Source organism: Scophthalmus maximus, chromosome 20, assembly GCF_022379125.1.
Source record: "Scophthalmus maximus strain ysfricsl-2021 chromosome 20, ASM2237912v1, whole genome shotgun sequence".
Classification (NCBI taxonomy): Eukaryota; Metazoa; Chordata; class Actinopteri; order Pleuronectiformes; family Scophthalmidae; genus Scophthalmus; species Scophthalmus maximus.
In genome coordinates this window covers 135669-155000 of record NC_061534.1, presented here as the reverse complement: position 1 = coordinate 155000, position 19332 = coordinate 135669, and the positions used below count along the sequence as shown (strand labels likewise).

Below are 19332 nucleotides of genomic sequence, written 5' to 3'. Positions count from 1 at the left end.
CAGTTCTCTGTCGACTGTCGAACAGCTGATTCAAAGAGTCAGAGACGTTCTCTGTCTTCACAACTCTCGTCTGATCACAGATTCAAAACATCACGTCAGAGACCCACCTGAAGATGGACATGGAGCACCTCTGGAGGAACACCGAGTACCAGGTGGCGGTGCGAGCGATCCCGGTGAAGCTGCTCGCCGGCAGCTGGAGCGAGTGGAGTGAAACGTCCAGGTTCTTGACTCCTGCAGGTGAGAACCAGGAACCTGCCGCTGCGACGACGCACGACGACCTGGTTTCACTGACTTTGTTTTCACTCCAGGAGGAAAAGTCCTGAAACCAACGGACGAGCGACGGGAGATGTTGATCAAGCTCCTCGTGTGCCTCCTCCCGCTGCTGCTGGTGACGGTCACCGCGCTTTTCTTCAGGAAAAACAAGTACGACGTCTCTGATCGACTGAAAATCACTGAAATGACAAGTTTCTTTGACTGATTCGTTTCTTCGTCCCTTCACAGAATATTCATGTACATGTGGCCGAACATCCCACATCCCAAAGACACGCTGGTGCAGATCTGCAAACCAAACAAAGTGAGTCTGAAGGACAACAGCAGCATCTCAACTGAGTTCATTCATGTGTCACATATTGAGTTGTCGAGTCTCGGGACCATGAAGGCTTCAGGTGATGTGGTTCTGTTGCAGGGTCTTCTGTTGAACCTCAACCCGGAGGTGTTCAGTGCCCTCAGAGTTTCCCCGACGCTGCAGCCACGAGAGGAAACAGAACCTCCCCTCAGTCCGGATGACGACGCTCTGTCCGACGACCCCGGCTCCACCCAGAGCTCCGACTGCAGGAGCACCGCCACCGAGGAGCTGGAGTTCTCCGCCCTGCTGAGCAGGAGCTCCTCCGACGGGGAGGACGGCCTCCACAGCGACGCTCCTTCCCCCGTCCAGGACCCTCGGCTGGGGGGCGGAGGAACCGAGGCCCAGGTGTTTGGACGGGGGCAGCAGGAGGAGGCCTACGTCACCATGTCCAGCTTCTACCAGATCAAGTAGGTGAGGAAGAGGAGGAGGAAGAGTGACGGAGCAAAGCCGTGTTCATCAAACTGAGGCGACGACGTCTGTTTGGCCTCCGAGTCAAACTGAGCAGCTGCTGAAACACGAGACACTCGATCTGCTCAGAAGAAACTAAATGTATCTGTGATATTTATCTGTGACCACATATTGTTCAACTCTTTATTTAAACAGTGTCATGTTGCATATCAATAAACTATAAACTACAACAATTCAACAGTTTTCTCGTGTTTGTGTACTAAACATTACAACACGATAAAGAAAAGACAAGATAACTCTTCGTCCTACAACAGGGAATAATGATAATAATAATCATAATCATAATAATAACAATAATATTCAACTTAAAAACCAGCAACATGATCAAACCACGATAATAATAAATTATTTATAACTGGACACAAAACTACTGATCAACTAAACAATCATAATGAATATTCATCATAAATCTTTATGATTGTTTCCACCAATGAGGTTTCACCCCTCGTTTATATCAACTGTAAATAAAGATGTAATCTTCATGATCGCCCCCTGGTGTCCGGCTGCGGTACAGCTCATAAGTGCTGATTGAATCTAAAGTCTGTTGATGATGTTGGTCAGAGAATCGTGTTGTGGGCGGAGTCAGAGCTTCCAGGCGTTTCTCATCATGAGGATGAAGTAGACGTCGCTGTCGACGGAGGCGCTGACGCCACAGTAGTAGTTGGTGAATTCTTCTTTCGTGACCTGTGGAACAGAGGAAACACGTTACTTATGATGTCACCGACGTGACACATGGAGAAACTGTGACCCGACCAATCAGCTGCTGTTTCCATCCACATGTTTTACAACTGGAGGCTTTTAAAAACAGAAGAGAAAAAAGTTTGAATTTGAAACGAAAACTTTCAAAACAGACGTGTTTGAGCGTGGCTCATGTGATGCTAGCTCACATGCTAGTGAGGCTAGGTGCTACATGGGTTAGCTCTGTCAGTTTTCAAATAGTAGTCAATGGGTTGTGTTTTTGCTGTATCACATTAATAATAATAACAACAAATTTCATTTATAGAGCACTTTTCATTGCTAAAAGCAAACTTAAGTGCTACAGAGTAGAAACAAGATAAAAGGTTTAAAAAGAAAAAAACATCAGTGGGAGAAAAAGTAAAAGAATTTAGGGGACTGCTTATTTAAAAAGGGTTTTTCAGGTCCTTCTTAAAAGAGAGAGTGCTCTGTGGAGCCCTCAGGTGGTCGGGGAGGGAACAGGCGAGCAGCGGCTGAGCAGAAGGCTCGACCCCCCCATGGTGCGCAGCCTGGTCCTGGAGGGGGGAAGGGGGAAGGTTTTGTTTCCGGAGCGGAGGTTGGGTGAAGAGGATTGTGGTGAGACTAGATCTTTCAGGTAGGGAGGGGCATTGTCATGGATGCACTGATGGGTGAGGAGGGAGAAGATGATTACTGTACGTACTGTATCATATGACCTGTCGTGTACAGAGATGAGGATGGAAACAGATCAGAGGCTGTGAACTTACTCAACTATAGAATAAATCAACATGAACTCTGCCACTGAACCTTCTGCAGACACCGAGGTTTGGATGTTGTGTGATTCTTCTGATGTACAACCAACCAGACAGAACCAGGTAGAAGCAACATCCTCCAGACAGAACCAGGAAGAGACAACATCCTCCAGACAGAACCAGGAAGAGACAACATCCTCCAGACAGAACCAGGAAGAGACAACATCCTCCAGACAGAACCAGGAAGAGACAGACAGAACCAGGAAGAGACAACATCCTCCAGACAGAACCAGGAAGAGACAACATCCTCCAGACAGAACCAGGAAGAGACAACATCCTCCAGACAGAACCAGGAAGAGACAACATCCTCCAGACAGAACCAGGAAGAGACAACATCCTCCAGACAGAACCAGGAAGAGACAACATCCTCCAGACAGAACCAGGTAGAAGCAACATCCTCCAGACAGAACCAGGAAGAGACAACATCCTCCAGACAGAACCAGGAAGAGACAACATCCTCCAGACAGAACCAGGAAGAGACAACATCCTCCAGACAGAACCAGGTAGAAGCAACATCCTCCAGACAGAACCAGGAAGAGACAACATCCTCCAGACAGAACCAGGAAGAGACAACATCCTCCAGACAGAACCAGGAAGAGACAGACAGAACCAGGAAGAGACAACATCCTCCAGACAGAACCAGGAAGAGACAGACAGAACCAGGAAGAGACAACATCCTCCAGACAGAACCAGGAAGAGACAACATCCTCTAGACAGAACCAGGAAGAGACAACATCCTCCAGACAGAACCAGGAAGAGACAGACAGAACCAGGAAGAGACAACATCCTCCAGACAGAACCAGGAAGAGACAACATCCTCCAGACAGAACCAGGAAGAGACAACATCCTCCAGACAGAACCAGGAAGAGACAGACAGAACCAGGAAGAGACAACATCCTCCAGACAGAACCAGGAAGAGACAGACAGAACCAGGAAGAGACAACATCCTCCAGACAGAACCAGGAAGAGACAACATCCTCTAGACAGAACCAGGAAGAGACAACATCCTCCAGACAGAACCAGGAAGAGACAGACAGAACCAGGAAGAGACAACATCCTCCAGACAGAACCAGGAAGAGACAACATCCTCCAGACAGAACCAGGAAGAGACAGACAGAACCAGGAAGAGACAACATCCTCCAGACAGAACCAGGAAGAGACAACATCCTCCAGACAGAACCAGGAAGAGACAACATCCTCCAGACAGAACCAGGAAGAGACAGACAGAACCAGGAAGAGACAACATCCTCCAGACAGAACCAGGAAGAGACAACATCCTCCAGACAGAACCAGGAAGAGACAGACAGAACCAGGAAGAGACAACATCCTCCAGACAGAACCAGGAAGAGACAGACAGAACCAGGAAGAGACAACATCCTCCAGACAGAACCAGGAAGAGACAGACAGAACCAGGAAGAGACAACATCCTCCAGACAGAACCAGGAAGAGACAACATCCTCCAGACAGAACCAGGAAGAGACAGACAGAACCAGGAAGAGACAACATCCTCCAGACAGAACCAGGAAGAGACAACATCCTCCAGACAGAACCAGGAAGAGATTCTTCTCAAACAGAAAGCTCTGCTGCCCTACTCCCTCCGACCTCCACCGTACTGAGTTTGTTTACCAGAACGACGTCAGAGTTTCCAGGCGTTTCTCATCATCACAATAAAGTAGACGTCGGTATCGATGGATGCGCTCACACCAGCGTAATAATTGATGAACTCCTCATGTGTCACCTTCAGGGAGGAAGAGCACGAACATTCACTTCACATCATGTCACTGTGAAGGTCGTGCGGCGTTCACTGACCCTCAGACAAACAACATCAGGCGTTCATTACTTTTCCATCTTTGTTGTACGGAGAGTCGAAGTTGTCCAGAAACGTCCTGAAGACCTGGTCCTCGGTCCACTCTCCGTTCTGGTACTTGGGGTGGTACTTGGCATTGTAAACCCCCCGCAGGTCTTCGATGGTGATCACCCCGTCGCCCGTCTTATCCAGCTTCTGAAACGCCTGCATCACCACCTCCTTCCTGGCCTTGGACATGGGAGGCTGCGGGAAGCAGAGGATGAAGGGAGAAGGACATGAGATTGTCCCAGATGGTCACAGACGTATGGATCATCTGTGAACATCTGAGAACGTCTGAGAACATCTGAACTCGTCTGTGAACATTTACCCTTAGAGTCACGAGGAACTCGTCAAAGTCGATGGTTCCGTTCCCGTCGCGGTCGAAGAGCAGAAACAGCTCGGTGGCTTCCTTTTTGTCCATCATGATCCCGTAGTCGTTCAATCCCTTCAGAAACTCCTTCAGGTCCAGAGAGCGGCTGTTGTCATCGTCCATGACTTTAAAGGTTCTGACCAAAATATAAACACAACATGGCGTCATGGCTCTAACGGAACATCTGAGAAGAAAAATCTGAGAACTCACCTGCCCAGACCTTTGATCCCAGACGACCCGCGGGTCAGACACTGCAGCCTGAGTCTCTCCACCGGGTCGGAACACGCCGACAGCTGACGCTTGGCGTTCATGACCATCTCTCGATCGTGTCTCGACGTCCCCGCCATCTGTGACATCACACACAGGAAGTGTCCGTTCATCTGTTATTATTATTAAGAGCTGAGTCACATGGTGATATTACCTGAAGAACTGTCAGCGCTGCCCTCTGATTGGTGCAAAGGTCATTAAATGTGAAGCTGGACGGAAATAAAAAGATGTTATGAAAATATTATCATTATTATTAGAGTAAATCATAAAAAGATCAATCTGTATAATATCTGCTTGTACAGTGGTTGTGTTACCTCTCAATGAGTTCTTGTATGTTCAAATTCATGTTTCAATAATAATTTTAAAAAGGACTGAAATGATTTTTAAATATATTTTGTTTTATATAAAATGTCTGACACGATTCCACAACATGATCTTCTTCTGACCAATCAGAGGCTAGCTTCAGCATCTGTTTGTACAGTAGAGGTCTTAAAATATGATTAGATATAATTATATCTACATAGATAGATATAATTATATCTATATTCATGTTCAGTGGTAGAAAGTTCCAAAACCAAATGTCCTTTGAGTTTTCTAACCCTAAGTCAACTCGTCGTGAAGCAGAACAACTCACCTCTTCTGCTCCGGAAACACGGAAGCTGCCCAAACGATCCCGGTAACCATGGAGACCCGCCCTGCTCTGATTGGATGCTCCCCTGTCACACAACGGAACCGACCTGCGGCTACATCCGGGTGTTTTAAAACCTCAGGACTTCACAGTAAAAGTCTTGGACTTCCTTCACGTTAGAAAGCTTTTATTGTGAGAACAGACCCGGAAGTGAGGTGACAGAATAATGTCGTCACATTTAAATCAGTTTCGTTTCACCACGGGAACAAAACAAGTAGAAAAATATGAATAAACAGACAAATATTAAACTATAAATTATTAATATGTACACGTGATCCAAGAGAGTCTGAGAGCTTGTAGATTTTTAATCTATTCAGAATTTTACTGGAAGTCAACGTAGAGATGTGAGATATGATCTACTGGTTCCGGTCAGAACTGGATCTTTTCAGAAACATCATGACTCAAGTTTCTACTTCATGTCATTTACCTCTGGACCAGTCAGAACCAGTTATAGTGTCACTGCCCACTAGTGACCAAACAGTTACTGTGAAACTTCACTGATTCATGTCAATCAAAACCAAAACAAACGTCATGTGATACAAAGTTTTATTTCAAATAGTGACAGATGGGCGAGTGAAGGGGGAGGGGCTTCTCTACAGGCCACTGGTGGTTGAGGTCGGTGCGGCGCTGGTCGTGCTTGTAGCGGCAATGGAGGTTGAAGTCGGTGCGGCAATTCTGCTCAACTGAGGTGACGTGACACCAGCTGCAGCTGGTGGACGAATCAAACTCAACCTACAGTCGCAGGTCAATGTGTTGAACGAGCGAGAAGCGAAGAGACAGAACCGTCGCTGCAGTGGAACTGAGGCCGCCAAAGCCCGACACCTCACCATCGTGACCGCCCTCTGGAACCACAAACAAATCAGTTCAGACAGAACCAAAGAACCAGTTCAGACAGAACCGGTTCCTACAGAACCAGTTCAGTCAGAACCACAGAACCAGTTCAGACAGAACCAGTTCAGTCAGAACCACAGAACCAGTTCCTACAGAACCAGTTCAGTCAGAACCACAGAACCAGTTCAGTCAGAACCACAGAACCAGTTCCTACAGAACCAGTTCAGTCAGAACCACAGAACCAGTTCAGAAACTACTTGTGATTTTACACATTTCCATTAGTCAGGTCAAAGGTCACATTTCAAAAGCAGCCACGTTCTGACAAACATTAAATGTTAAATATGAAACATGATTCTGATTCATGGAGAGGAAAAACAGGAAGTGTGACTCTGGTTTATGATCTGTATGTAAATCAGCTCCTCGATTACATAATGACTCATTTGCATATTGCAATAAAAACGTGAGAGAAACAAAAATCGTGTTGACTAAAATCTGCTTCACTCCAAAATCTTTAAAACAAAATGAATCTACTGCAGTTTGACAGAAATATTTGGATCTGTATTTTCTTATTAAAAGTTTAACATTTAAAAAAAATCTCATAACATTTATTCTGCAGTCAGAAACCAATCAGAAATCAGACCAATCAGAGATCACAGACATTTTAACATCATATTAATACATTCACATATTAAATATTGTCTGACAGTGAGAAGATTTACAAAGATCAAAAAAGTGTAAATTGAAAAGTTGAGATCTGCTCAGGCGCCATGTTGGATGTGACGTTATGAGATAATGTTTACCGTTAACCAACTTAACAAAAAAAACTACAAATGAAATATAAATAAACGATGTCTATAGTTTTTTATTCATACGTTAAAAAACTGTAATTTTCATTTAAAAATCTATATATTTAAAATTAATATAGTCTAAAATATCTGTCTCTGATATGAACGATGAATAATTCAAGCTTCTTTAAAGCTGAATATTAACTATGTATTCAAATATTATTACTATTCGTGTTGCTTATGAAACTCATCAGTAATATTAGTACTTTTACTTTATATATATGTACTGTATATTTAACGTCACTTCTGTATCTGAAGTAAAAAATTAAAAACCACACACATTGAATTCAAATGGTAAAATGAATTCAAGCTATAATTATAAACTATATTGTTTATTACAGTAGAATCAACATGAGGTGCTGCTGCTCCACCTGCTGGTGAGAGGCTGTAACTGGATCTGTTAATATTATTTATTATATTTCATTTAGAACCTGAAGTATTATGAATAATAAACCACTGATATTAAAACAGAATCAAAATGACGTCATGATGATCATGTAATTATACATGAACATCACTGATAGTTTTTCTCTTCTCTTCTTTCAGTTTGTAGCACGACGCCGCCTGGAGGCGCCGGGGATCGAACCACCGAGGTCTGTGGTCTGACCAGCAGGTCTCTGACCTCTGACCTCTGACCCTGACCTGAGGCTCTTTTGTTCAGGAATCTTGTTCTTCCTCTTCCTCTGAGCATCGTTTCAGGTCATTGTCTCAGTTTATATTTTTACTGTTCAGACGTTAAACTGACAAACAAAAAAAATCATCTGACAAAACGATTTTTAACAAACTCGACTTTTAAAGAATGTTTATTAAAACCTTAATAAAAATGTCAGCTGATGCTAAGCTAACTCGTTAGTAGTGTTAACATGAGCAGAGTCATAACTCAACCACAGGTTATTATCAACAGATTTCACTCATGTCGTATTATATTTATTAACATTGTTATTGTCAAGGCAACATGTACAGCGACACACAAACACACTCAGGGGCGGGGCCTGGTGGGCACAGTGGGAGGAGCCTCCGTCTCACAGTTTGCTCATGCGGCCCATCAGCTTCTCCAGCTTGATGGCGAGCGTCATGTCGCCTTTGATCCGGAGCTTCCCCGACATGAAGGCCAATGTCGGCTTCAGCTTCCCTGAAACCACACGGCTGTTACCATGGAGACAGCACTGAAATCATCATCACGGCAACACAACCCCTAGTGGAATCAGGTCGTGGGGGGCGGCTCACCTGCGAACATCTTCGTGAAGTCCTTGGAGTCCATTGTCATGACAACATCAGCTTTGATTGGCGGCTGACCCGGCCCCGCCCGGCCAGAGCCGCTCTTCAGGTCCAGAAACCAAATGCCCCCATGTTCTCCTTATATGGTCATAAACACAATGACATTACTGACACGCCCACAGGATGTCCTTACATGGACACATCACTGACATGCCCACAGGATGTCCTTATATGGACACATCACTGACACGCCCACAGGATGTCCTTACATGGAAATGAGGGACAGCTGTTACCTGATAGGTCAAACTGATAAATCCCCTGCGTCGACTTGACGACGTCGTCGTTGATGACGGCTCTGATGACATCAAACGTGCTTTCGATTGGTCCACCAGAAGGGGGCGTGGTCGAAGACGATGGGGGTGGTTTGAAGGCTGGAGTTGCTCCTAGCAACCAGGAGACAGAATTACATCATTTAATTTTAATCAATAATTAATATTTAACCGGTGACACTAGGGGGCGCTGCAGTGACAGATGATCCATTGTTCAGATTGGCTACTACATTAAACTATAGGTAGGATGTGGTGGTACAATAGCAGTACAGTGCAGTGGAAGTACAGTAGCAGCACAGTACAGTGGGAGTACAGTACAGTAGCAGTGTGTATTCACCATGTTGCTCCATCTGATGAGCCAGAGTCTCTGGGGCTTCGTCCAGGAAGAAGTCCGGCAGCAGGGGGTGACCTGTCGACCAATCAGACACCACCGTGAGTATCACATGACGTGTGGGTGCTGGGCTGTAACAAGCTACACTAAAGGTCTCGACCTCAGAGCAGAAATACTTATTATTCATAATGTCAACATGAGATCAGAGTCTCCACACGTCTTCCTCACGGACTCACCTGGTTGGACGGCGTACTGCTCGAAGTCTCGGACCCCCTGCTCCTTCAGGATGTCCTCGTCCACCAGGAAGTGACCCGTGAAGTCCGTCGGTCGGGAAAGGACGGCGTAGGCGGCGTCCGCCATGATGTCGGCGGTGCGGCACTGTTTACCGACCTCCTCCCCGCCCAACATGTCCATGGCCGCCGTCTGGATCGCTACGACAACAAGACGGGTCAGAGCAGGGTTGGCATGTGAGTCTTAGCATGATGCTAACAGCATGATGCTAACGGACACTGACCAGTTTTCGGCCAGAGGGCGTTGACAGCGATTTGACCTCTGAACTCTTCGGCCATCCCCAGGACACACATGGACATACCGTACTTTGCCATCGTATACGCTGGAAAACAAAAAACAGACGTGTTGGTACGTCACATGACTTTGTGTGACAGGTCAGCTGGTTGCCATGGTTACCTGTGTGGTTCTTGAACCAGACGGGATTCAGGTTGAGAGGCGGTGAAAGGTTCAGGATGTGAGGACTGCGACTCTTCAGCAGGTGAGGGATGACCAGCTTCGACCTGGAGAGACGTGTGTGTTCAGGAACATGTGTGTGTGTGTGTGTGTGTGTGTGTGTGTGTGTGTGTGTGTGTGTGTGTGTGTGTTCAGGAACATACGTCAGGTACGTTCCCCTCAGGTTGACTCCCAGCATCAGATCCACTTTCTTCATCGGCGTCTCTAACGTTCCCGTCAGACTGATGGCGCTGGCGTTGTTCACCAGGATGTCGATACCTGCCAATCAAAGCCAGGCACTGTGATGATGTCACTGCAGTGATGTCATCACATCATCACATGACGTCACACCTGAGAGCAGAAAGTCACTTACCTCCAAACGTGTCCACAGCTTTCTGAACAGCTGCTCCCACCTGCTGCTCATCACGTATGTCCACGACACACGGCAACGCCTTACCCCCCGCCGCCTCCACTACACACACACACACACACACACACACACACACAGTTAACAGGTGAAATATATAAGATACATATTTTCCGTAGCGGATGTGATGCTTTTGGTAGCCGTTAGCCTGTTAGCTCCTCACCCTCCTGCGCGGCGCTGTAGATGGTTCCAGGTAACTTGGCGTGAGGCTCCGCTGTCTTGGCAGCGATGACGACGTTTGCTCCGTCTCTCGCAGCCTTCAGCGCGATGGCTTTACCGATCCCCCGACTCGCTCCGGTGATGAAGAGCGTGCAGCCGGCTAACTTCCTGAACGACACACAACACACAACCTCACTAGAGCTGCAAATAATCGATTAATCTGTCGATTATTTCCTCGATTAATTTTATTTAAAAAAAAAATAAATTAATTAGTTGTTTGGTTCATAAAATGGTGAAAACTGTCGATCATGGTTCTCAAACACCAACATGATGTTTTGTTTTGTTCACACACCAAAGATATTCAGTTTACTGTCACAGAGAAGCAAAGAAACAACAAAAGATTCACTTGTTAGAAGCTGAAATCAGAGAATTATGACATTTTTTTCATAAAAACTACTTGAACAGATTATTAATATAGTAATTGATTACTAATCGATTAACTGTTGCAGCTCTAAACCTCACACAGGGACCAACTGGACCAACTGGACCAACATGGACCAACTGGACCACCATGGACCAACTGGACCACCATGGACCACCGTGGACCAACTGGACCACCATGGACCAACTGGACCACCATGGACCAACATGGACCACCATGGACCAACTGGACCACCATGGACCACCATGGACCACCATGGACCACCATGGACCAACTGGACCACCATGGACAACCATGGACCAACTGGACCAACATGGACCACCATGGACCACCATGGACCAACATGGACCACCATGGACCACCATGGACCACCATGGACCACCATGGACCAACTGGACCACCATGGACAACCATGGACCAACTGGACCAACATGGACCACCATGGACCAACATGGACCACCATGGACCAACATGGACCACCATGGACCACCATGGACCACCATGGACCAACATGGACCACCATGGACCAACATGGACCACCATGGACCAACATGGACCACCATGGACCACCATGGACCAACATGGACCACCATGGACCACCATGGACCAACTGGACCACCATGGACCAACATGGACCACCATGGACCACCATGGACCAACATGGACCACCATGGACCAACTGGACCACCATGGACCAACTGGACCACCATGGACCACCATGGACCAACATGGACCACCATGGACCACCATGGACCAACATGGACCACCATGGACCACCATGGACCACCATGGACCAACTGGACCACCATGGACCACCATGGACCCTCTTCAGTGTTGTTTCCTCCTCGATCAAAATGATCTAAATTATCATTTCAGTTTCACAATGTTTTTATTTTTTATTGTTCAGATATTAACATTCGTCAACTTCATCTTCTACGTTTCTTAGTTCTGGTCACAGAGATAAACCAGTTCTAACAGCTTTCACCAAACAGAACCAGAACCAGACTGGGTCTCAGGTTTCAAATTATTTATCTCTTCTTACATGTAACCTGTCTTTATTATTATTATTATTATGATTGTTATTGGTCTGTCTCCCAAACTCCGTGAAGAAACCTCTGTATTTCAAACTGCCTTGCTCGAAGGTCAGAAGACAGATGGACCCGAACAGAACCGAACAGACTTTCTGGACCAGGAGGGGTCGTGACTCGGTGAAGTCTCAGTGTGTCCGGCTCCGTGTCGGACCTCGTGTCCGGTCGAAGTTTCTGGTCCTGACCCGGTGTCACGGACCCGGGGACCCGGTCGTACTCACCCTGTGTTCTGCAGCATCGTCGCGGTCTCAAAGGTCCAGTTGGTTTCTGATGGCGCCTCGTCGTCTTCTTCACCTTTCACCTACTGAGGAGCTTCATAACCAACCGGATGTTACGTATCACCTGCTCCAACAACTTCCGGTCTGCAGACAAAGATCCTCCGTGAGTGACGAGATGTCGAACTTCAAACATGATTCAATTTTCAAACAATATAACACATTCAGAGAAAAATCAAGCTGAAGATTCAACTTCCGGCGAAGAGAAGTACAAAGCAATTTAATACACTGTGGTTATTATTACCATCAATATTATTATTCTACGAGCTGTTTAGATTTACATTCCGCGGCAGTCTTATATCACATGGTAAACTATTTATTTCTTGAAAAAATTAAATAAAATTCCGTTTTCTGGTCTCATTTTATTTTATTTCACTCAAAGTCATTGGTCAAACTGATCAGTTTATTAATTATTATCAGTTATTACTAGATTTATTACACAACAGAAACATACAGATACAAAATGTTTAAACATCAGATCAAAATCCAGAACTTTAACTTCTAATTCTTCATATTAATGTAATTGCGTTCATGTTCATTCATAATGTAGTTTTTATTTACTTTAGAATATTTTAACTTTTAACTATTTTAACTAACTGTAATTTATTTATTATTTGTCACAGATTAGTTATGTTTTAATAATTCATCATGAAGATTTAAGTCGTTCATTAATATGATAAACAACAACAACAACAACAGGTAAATAAACGTGATTCATCGATGATTATCGATGATATCGATCGGTCTGATCTGAGGTGTGTCCGCGAGCCGCCATGTTCTCCCGTGACGTCATCAAACGGGAAGTGATCTGTTGTCCTCGCTGCTCGGCTGCGGAGCGCGACACCTCTTCCTCCTCCTCTTCGTCATCTTCCTCCTCACGGACCATGGACGGGTGAGCGCGGGAAACCTCCCGAACCTCCCGAACCTCCCGCTCGGCTCGACTCGGGTTTTCTTCTTCCTCGCTCGCGTTTCCTTGGTGACTGGACCGCACCTGCGCGAGCCTCTGTCGTCAGCCCCTCCCGCCCGTTTGTTGTTGTTTACTTGTTTACCGAGTCATTTTCCCGCGACAGAATCGACCCGGTGTCCGGTTCCTGTCCCGCCATTCGTCCGTCGCCCCGGTGCCTTTTTGTGTCGTTTTGTTTTGGTGTCGCGAGCCGAACGGTGTCGGCGGTGTCAGTCTCGCGATACCTGCGTGTTCCCGTGCAGAGCGGACTGTGGCGGACACGTGACGTGACGCGTCAAGTCGATTAATCGAACATGATCGTCACGATCTTTTTACGTTTTTTATTGAACAAAGATCATATACAGAATATTTGGCATTAAGATCTTAATACTATACCTTACAAAATAGTCAAGGCACATAAAGATGATCGTCAAGATCTGATCGTCGTCGAGTCTGAGAACGACGTTGAAACAAATAAATATTCAGAAATACAAAGTATTATAAAGAATTAGTTACGTTAGATTAAAATGTTAATTAAATGTGTATTTATTCATATTAATATGTTCATGCTAGTAGTTTTGGTAGTATTTATTTATATTAATATGTTAATTGATAATCAACTAAACATACTTTTATATTTAGTTTAAAAAAATTTTTTTTTTAAATTTTTACCCATGATCCTCTGCAGGAGGCGTTTCCTGAGTCTCTCAGCTGATCTGAGAACATGAGCGGAGACGACCTGTCGACAGGTGAGACACCTGTCTCTCACTCATGACCTGTACCGCAGCCAGACACCAGGGGGCGATCTGGAGGATTTGGCTTCATGTTATCATCTTTATTTACAGTCCGTGTTGTCACGTTGTCACGTTGTCATGTTGTCATGTACAGTGAGAGCCAGAGATCAATCTCTTCTTCTTCTTCTTCTTCTTCTTCTTCTCTCTCACCTGTGTGTTTGTGTCCGTCCACAGCGGATGGCCCAGATAGGCTCTGTGTTTCTGAGCGTGCTCAGTGCGCCCCGTCTCGGGTCCTTCACCTCCGTCAGCTTCCTGGTGACGTCTCTGAACAGGAAGTGCTCGCTCTGGGGCTTCCCTTCGGCCGAGTGAGTAAACTGATCACACTGAGGAGCAAGAACCAGGTGAGTGATGGTCTTTATAATTGTCTTTAGTCTTTATATACTCTGATCATTGTAAGTGTGGTGTTCCTAATAAAGTGAACATGTGTCACTCAACATATGAACCAATCAGGAGATTGTGACTCATTCTGTTTCCAGGCTTTTTTGGAGATGGCCTCAGAGGAAGCAGCTGTTACCATGGTGAACTACTACACCACGGCCACGCCCACAGTCAGGAACCAGCCAGTCTTCATTCAGTATTCTAACCACCGCGAGCTCAAGACCGACAATCTGACCAATCACGTGAGGAGCAGTGACTCAGGCCACGGCCACCTAACACAACGAACAACATTTATAATATAAATATTAAAATGATTTTAATGTTTTATTTTTTTGTCGTCAGCGAGCTCAGGCAGCACTGCAGGCCATCACTGCTGCAGCGGTGCATTCCGGGAGCATGGCGGCCGGAGGGGAAGGGCGGGGCCTAGCCCCGGGTCAGAGTCCCGTCCTGAGGATCATCGTTGAGAATTTATTTTACCCAGTGACGCTGGAGGTTCTGCAGCAGGTCACTGAGTGTGTGTGTGTGTGTGTGTGTGTGTGTGTGTGTGTGTGTGTGTGTGTGTGTGTGTATGTGTGAGAGTCGATGAATAAATATATATTCCCGTCTGTTCAGATCTTCAGTAAATTTGGCTCCGTGTTGAAGATCATCACGTTCACCAGGAACAACCAGTTTCAGGCTCTGTTGCAGTTCAGTGACGCCGTGCACGCTCAGCACGCCCAGGCTGTGAGTAACATGCACGCTCTCACACACACACACACACACACACACACACACACACACATACATACAGCTGAGCCAATCAGACGGCAGCTCTGTCTCTTCCTGTCTCAGTCTCTGGACGGTCAGAACATCTACAACAGCTGCTGCACGTTGAGGATCGACTTCTCCAAACTGAGCTCGCTCAACGTCAAGTACAACAATGATAAGAGCCGCGACTTCACCAGAGGCGACCTGCCCACGGGGGAGATGGAGCCCGCCGCCGCCTTCGGTGAGGCCGCTGACGGTGCTAATGGATAATGATGCTAACGCAGTGTTCACAGCTAATGATGCTAACGGTTTCCAGGTGTCGCGCTCTCTCCATACGGAGCAGCAGCGTTTCCTCCGACCTTCCACCAGCACACGGGTGAGACACTGAGTGTGTGTGTGTGTGTAGTTCAGAGAGTGTGACTCAGATTATTAGCTACAATGTCCACATACCCCTGAACGCCTCAAATGCAGGCGTCGGTAATTTTTAGATTAACACTAAACGCCTCACAGCTGCCTCTCACTGCAGCTTTTGGCATGTCCTAATCTACCTGGGCGTGTCTTAATATCTGGGCGTGTCTTGATGTTGGACTGTTGGTGCCGTTTTAAATAAAGTTTTCTTGACGCTTCCTGTTGTCAGGGTTGACGATGGCGACCATCCCCGGCTCGTTGGTGTCTTCTCCCCGTGTCTCTCTGCAGGTGGCGCCACCTGCTGTCCACTCGGTGCTGCTGGTGTCCAACCTGAACCCAGAGGTCAGAGGTCACACTGTCACACATAACTTTATTGACACTGTTTGTCTCACAACTTTATTGTCACTGTTTGTCTCTGCAGAGCGTCTCTCCTCATGTTCTCTTCATCCTGTTCGGTGAGTTTTCACTTAGTTCTGTTTTCATGTGAAATATGAAACTTGATCATTTAACAGATAAAAAAGTAAGTGTGTGTGTGTGTGTGTGTGTGTGTGTGTGTGTGTGTGTGTGTGTGTGTGTGTGTGTGTGTGTGTGTGTGTGTGTGCGCGTGCGATAACAGGTGTGTATGGGGATGTTCAGAGAGTGAAGATTCTCTTCAACAAGCAAGAGAACGCTCTGGTCCAGATGAGTGACGCGACTCAGGCTCAACTTGGTGAGAAACATATTTCATCCTGATTATGTCATCATATCTCATATCTCATTTCTCTCATCTTCATCATAGAAGTTACATTAAATTAATCCTGTTGTTATTATACATGAAGTCAGAGAATACTGAAATTAACTGTTTCAGAATTATACACACACATATATATACATATATACATATGTATGTTTATATATACATACATTTGCATACTGTATATATACACATACACATTTGATACATTTTTACTATTTTCTTAACTTTTCATGTAAGAGTTGTTTGACTCTTTTAATATTTTTTCATGTTAAAAAATCTTTATTTGTAAAAATTATTTTGTTGCATTTAGAAGATTCCTTTTTTATGTTTGATGAAAGTCGTGTTTTCTCTCTGTCAGCGATGAGTCACCTGAATGGCCAGCGTCTCCACGGTAACGTGATCCGGGTGACGTTGTCCAAACACCCGGTGGTGCAGCTGCCCCGCGGGGGGGCGGGGGAAGAGGAGCAGGCGCTGACCCGTGACTTTTCAGGCTCCGCCCTCCACCGCTTCAAAAAACCCGGGTCCAAAAACTTTAACAACATTTTCCCTCCGTCGGCGACGCTGCACCTGTCGAACATCCCGTGAGATCACGTCTCATTTCTCTGTTCCCCGGTATATTAATATTGATATGTTGATTCATGTAGTAACACCCCTCGTCTCCTCTTGTCCTCGTCTTGTGTCCTCGTGTCCTAGCTCCACGGTCAGCGAGGAGGTGTTGAAGGATTTGTTTTCCACTGGTGGATTCCCCGTCAAAGCCTTCAAGTTTTTCCAGTGAGTAACAAATGAAATGAAATCACAGGCATGACGTCGGCTGAGCGCGTCAGATGATGTCACTTCCTCTGATATCACAGGAAAGACAGGAAGATGGCTCTGATGCAGCTGGCATCGGTGGAAGAGGCCGTCGAGGCGCTGATCGCTCTGCATGATCATCAGCTGGACCACAACCAGCACCTGAGGGTCTCCTTCTCCAAGTCCACCATCTGACCTGGCCCCTGGGAGGCTCCGTGGGAGACCCCGTCTGTCGGTCTGTCAACTCAGCTTTTAGCTCGTTAGCTTTGAGTCTAGCCACAGTAGCTCTTTGTTCAGTCAAGCTACGTGTTAGCTCATTTTTTTAGCAATATTCCTGCAGCTACTAACTAGCGTGGAAGCTAAAGGTCAAGGGTAACATGCTAATAGCTCACTAATATGTCACTTCCTCTCTGACCCTGTCATTAGACTTCAGGGATCCTGATTGGTCCACGCTGAGAACACACTGATGCACCAACGGATGGTCACCGTGGTTACAGAGCACATTCCTGAGCAACCTGAGTAGCAATGAACTCTGGGTAATGGAGTCCACGATGTGAGTTCAACTGGTTTTAAGTAATGTGATGCAGAAGAAAAAAATCAGGAAACTCTTTTTTTAAAGTTACAAAGAAACATTTTCAAAGTAAAAGCCCCAAAAAATAATGTTCATATTTTCATGTAGTTGTGAATCATCAGCACATGAAACGATTTGGTCTTTTTATTTATTCACTTTCACATTTCATCATTTTACTGTGAACAACTTCTGTTGGTAACCATGACAATGATGATTATTGTGCCTTATTTTTCTGAACGACTCTAGTTGTTTACGTCTCGTTGATCTCGTTCCTTTATTGTTGATTTATTTTCTGGGAGGTTTTTAATCATGAATCATGATCGTCTACTGGCCCTGCCCACCTGTCCTACCTGACCTGTGATTGGTTGATGGTCTGATGTCACATGCTCTAATTTTTTATTAAAATATATTTTGTTCATATTCATCTCCATCATCAAGCAAACGAGTCGTTTAATTTTCTCCAGATTTTTGATTTTTTTCAAACAGGAAGCTGCCAAATCCCAGTTTGCCTTCTGACCTCTGACCTTCCCACTGACTGGATTCAAGGTCAAAGTGTTTGTTGTTTCATATCAAACGTCCGTCGGCACAAACACAGTTCAATATTCAATTTAATTCAATTTTTTCTTTTTTAAAATAAAAATCATTTGTTTGTTTGTTAAAAACAACAATAAACATTTGTGATGATAAAGTCTATAAATGGGGGGGGTCACACCAAGCCAAAGTGTCTGTGCCTTTAATTGGACCAATTCATTTTCTCATTATGACATCACTTCCTGTTTAAAAAGTTTCTACTTGTAACTTTGATTTGAACCTGTTTAGATTTGTCTATCAGATCTGTGACATCATATCCTGTATGCAAATATGTAACTGTGCGACTCATCACACCCACCTGTCAATCAAACCAAACCAGACGAACTGGTTGGTCAGTTTGAACACGCTGCTGTTAATGTGTTACATGTAAAACGTTAACGTTGCGTGACTCGTCGCAGGAGGACGTGACCTTTGTGACCTATGTAGTTTGAATGTGATTTGACTTATGACTCATGAAATACTTGTACTTTTGTACATACATGTTATTATGGTACTTTTTAAAATACTCATGTTCAGTAGCTTGTTACTCGTGTTGCAACATTTTATACTTGTACGTATTTTAAACCTGATACAGACGCAAACATGTACTTGTACATGTACTTGAGTTACTTCAGTACCACCTGTAATTATAACATTAAATACTTTTATACGTGACAGAACTTGTATGTTCATGTTGCACACGTTACTGCATGTTACATGTTAGTGACACGTTACATGTTAGTAACACACTACATGAGGGTCAAGTGGCGTGACGGTGAAGCCTTTTCGTTTTGTAAGGCTGATGAATGTAAAGTACTTGTGGTGCATTGTGGGAGAAGGTGGGATTATTATTATTGTTGATATTTTATGAATATGTGGGGGGGTAGAATTTTTATTTATTTTGAGTGTGAAGAAAGTTGTAGCATGAATCACTAAATAAATTAAACATCTGACAACCA

General features: G+C 45.1%; 4 protein-coding genes across 7 annotated transcripts in view; 2 read left to right on the top strand and 2 right to left on the bottom strand.

The window, feature by feature from the left end:
• il7r (interleukin 7 receptor) overlaps positions 1-1271 on the top strand; it is a 3466-nt gene extending 2195 nt beyond the window's left edge. The window contains exons 5-8 of the mRNA XM_035607298.1: positions 81-237; positions 309-423; positions 502-574; positions 686-1271. Coding sequence (XP_035463191.1) covers positions 81-237; positions 309-423; positions 502-574; positions 686-1036 — 696 coding nt within the window. The 3' untranslated portion in view covers positions 1037-1271. The remainder of the gene's footprint in view (positions 1-80; positions 238-308; positions 424-501; positions 575-685) is intronic.
• capslb (calcyphosine-like b) lies at positions 1203-5790 on the bottom strand. 4 transcript variants are annotated; one of them, XM_047329690.1, is made up of 6 exons: positions 5716-5790; positions 5236-5290; positions 5025-5161; positions 4773-4950; positions 4408-4648; positions 1203-1777 (listed from the first exon to the last, which is right to left on the bottom strand). In XM_047329690.1, exons 1-5 carry the CDS (start codon positions 5763-5765, stop codon positions 4424-4426), a joined length of 645 nt encoding a protein of 214 aa, XP_047185646.1. In that variant the 5' UTR covers positions 5766-5790; the 3' UTR covers positions 1203-1777; positions 4408-4423. The 4 variants fall into 4 exon arrangements, with proteins under 4 accessions (XP_047185646.1, XP_047185643.1, XP_047185644.1 ...); XM_047329687.1 differs by having other exon boundaries at positions 4439-4648; positions 5716-5787; XM_047329688.1 differs by lacking the exon at positions 5716-5790 and adding an exon at positions 5396-5621 and having other exon boundaries at positions 4439-4648.
• Positions 5791-8232: 2442 nt separating this feature from the next.
• On the bottom strand, positions 8233-12540 carry hsdl2 (hydroxysteroid dehydrogenase like 2). Its single transcript, XM_047329686.1, has 11 exons — positions 12384-12540; positions 10637-10800; positions 10420-10518; positions 10211-10325; positions 10011-10114; positions 9838-9936; positions 9560-9754; positions 9330-9401; positions 8957-9106; positions 8673-8801; positions 8233-8577 (listed from the first exon to the last, which is right to left on the bottom strand). The coding sequence occupies exons 1-11, from the start codon at positions 12398-12400 to the stop codon at positions 8468-8470; spliced, it is 1254 nt and encodes a 417-aa protein (XP_047185642.1). The 5' UTR covers positions 12401-12540; the 3' UTR covers positions 8233-8467.
• A 601-nt stretch (positions 12541-13141) lies between these two features.
• On the top strand, positions 13142-19329 carry LOC118284530 (polypyrimidine tract-binding protein 3). The gene is made up of 15 exons (XM_035607297.2): positions 13142-13329; positions 14069-14129; positions 14349-14515; positions 14651-14794; positions 14895-15056; positions 15165-15275; positions 15384-15540; positions 15616-15675; positions 15937-16049; positions 16129-16162; positions 16324-16416; positions 16802-17024; positions 17137-17214; positions 17295-17467; positions 17659-19329. Exons 2-14 carry the CDS (start codon positions 14105-14107, stop codon positions 17425-17427), a joined length of 1500 nt encoding a protein of 499 aa, XP_035463190.1. The 5' UTR covers positions 13142-13329; positions 14069-14104; the 3' UTR covers positions 17428-17467; positions 17659-19329.
• The last annotated feature ends 3 nt before the right edge of the window (positions 19330-19332 follow it).

Excerpts from the sequence above, each read along its gene's own strand:
- LOC118284530 (XM_035607297.2), top strand. The coding sequence starts at position 14,105 with ATGAGCGGAGACGACCTGTCGACAG. Across the intron at positions 14,516-14,650 it reads CACTGAGGAGCAAGAACCAG|GCTTTTTTGGAGATGGCCTC; the intron begins GTGAGTGATGGT and ends TTCTGTTTCCAG. Across the intron at positions 17,025-17,136 it reads CTGCACCTGTCGAACATCCC|CTCCACGGTCAGCGAGGAGG; the intron begins GTGAGATCACGT and ends CTCGTGTCCTAG.
- hsdl2 (XM_047329686.1), bottom strand. Across the intron at positions 9,107-9,329 it reads TCATCAGATGGAGCAACATG|GAGCAACTCCAGCCTTCAAA; the intron begins GTGAATACACAC and ends CCTGGTTGCTAG. Across the intron at positions 8,578-8,672 it reads CTTCACGAAGATGTTCGCAG|GGAAGCTGAAGCCGACATTG; the intron begins GTGAGCCGCCCC and ends GTGTGGTTTCAG.
- capslb (XM_047329687.1), bottom strand. The coding sequence starts at position 5,765 with ATGGTTACCGGGATCGTTTGGGCAGCTTCCGTGTTTCCGGAGCAGAAG. Across the intron at positions 5,291-5,715 it reads GTGTTTCCGGAGCAGAAGAG|CTTCACATTTAATGACCTTT; the intron begins GTGAGTTGTTCT and ends ATTTCCGTCCAG. Across the intron at positions 4,951-5,024 it reads GGGATCAAAGGTCTGGGCAG|AACCTTTAAAGTCATGGACG; the intron begins GTGAGTTCTCAG and ends TATTTTGGTCAG.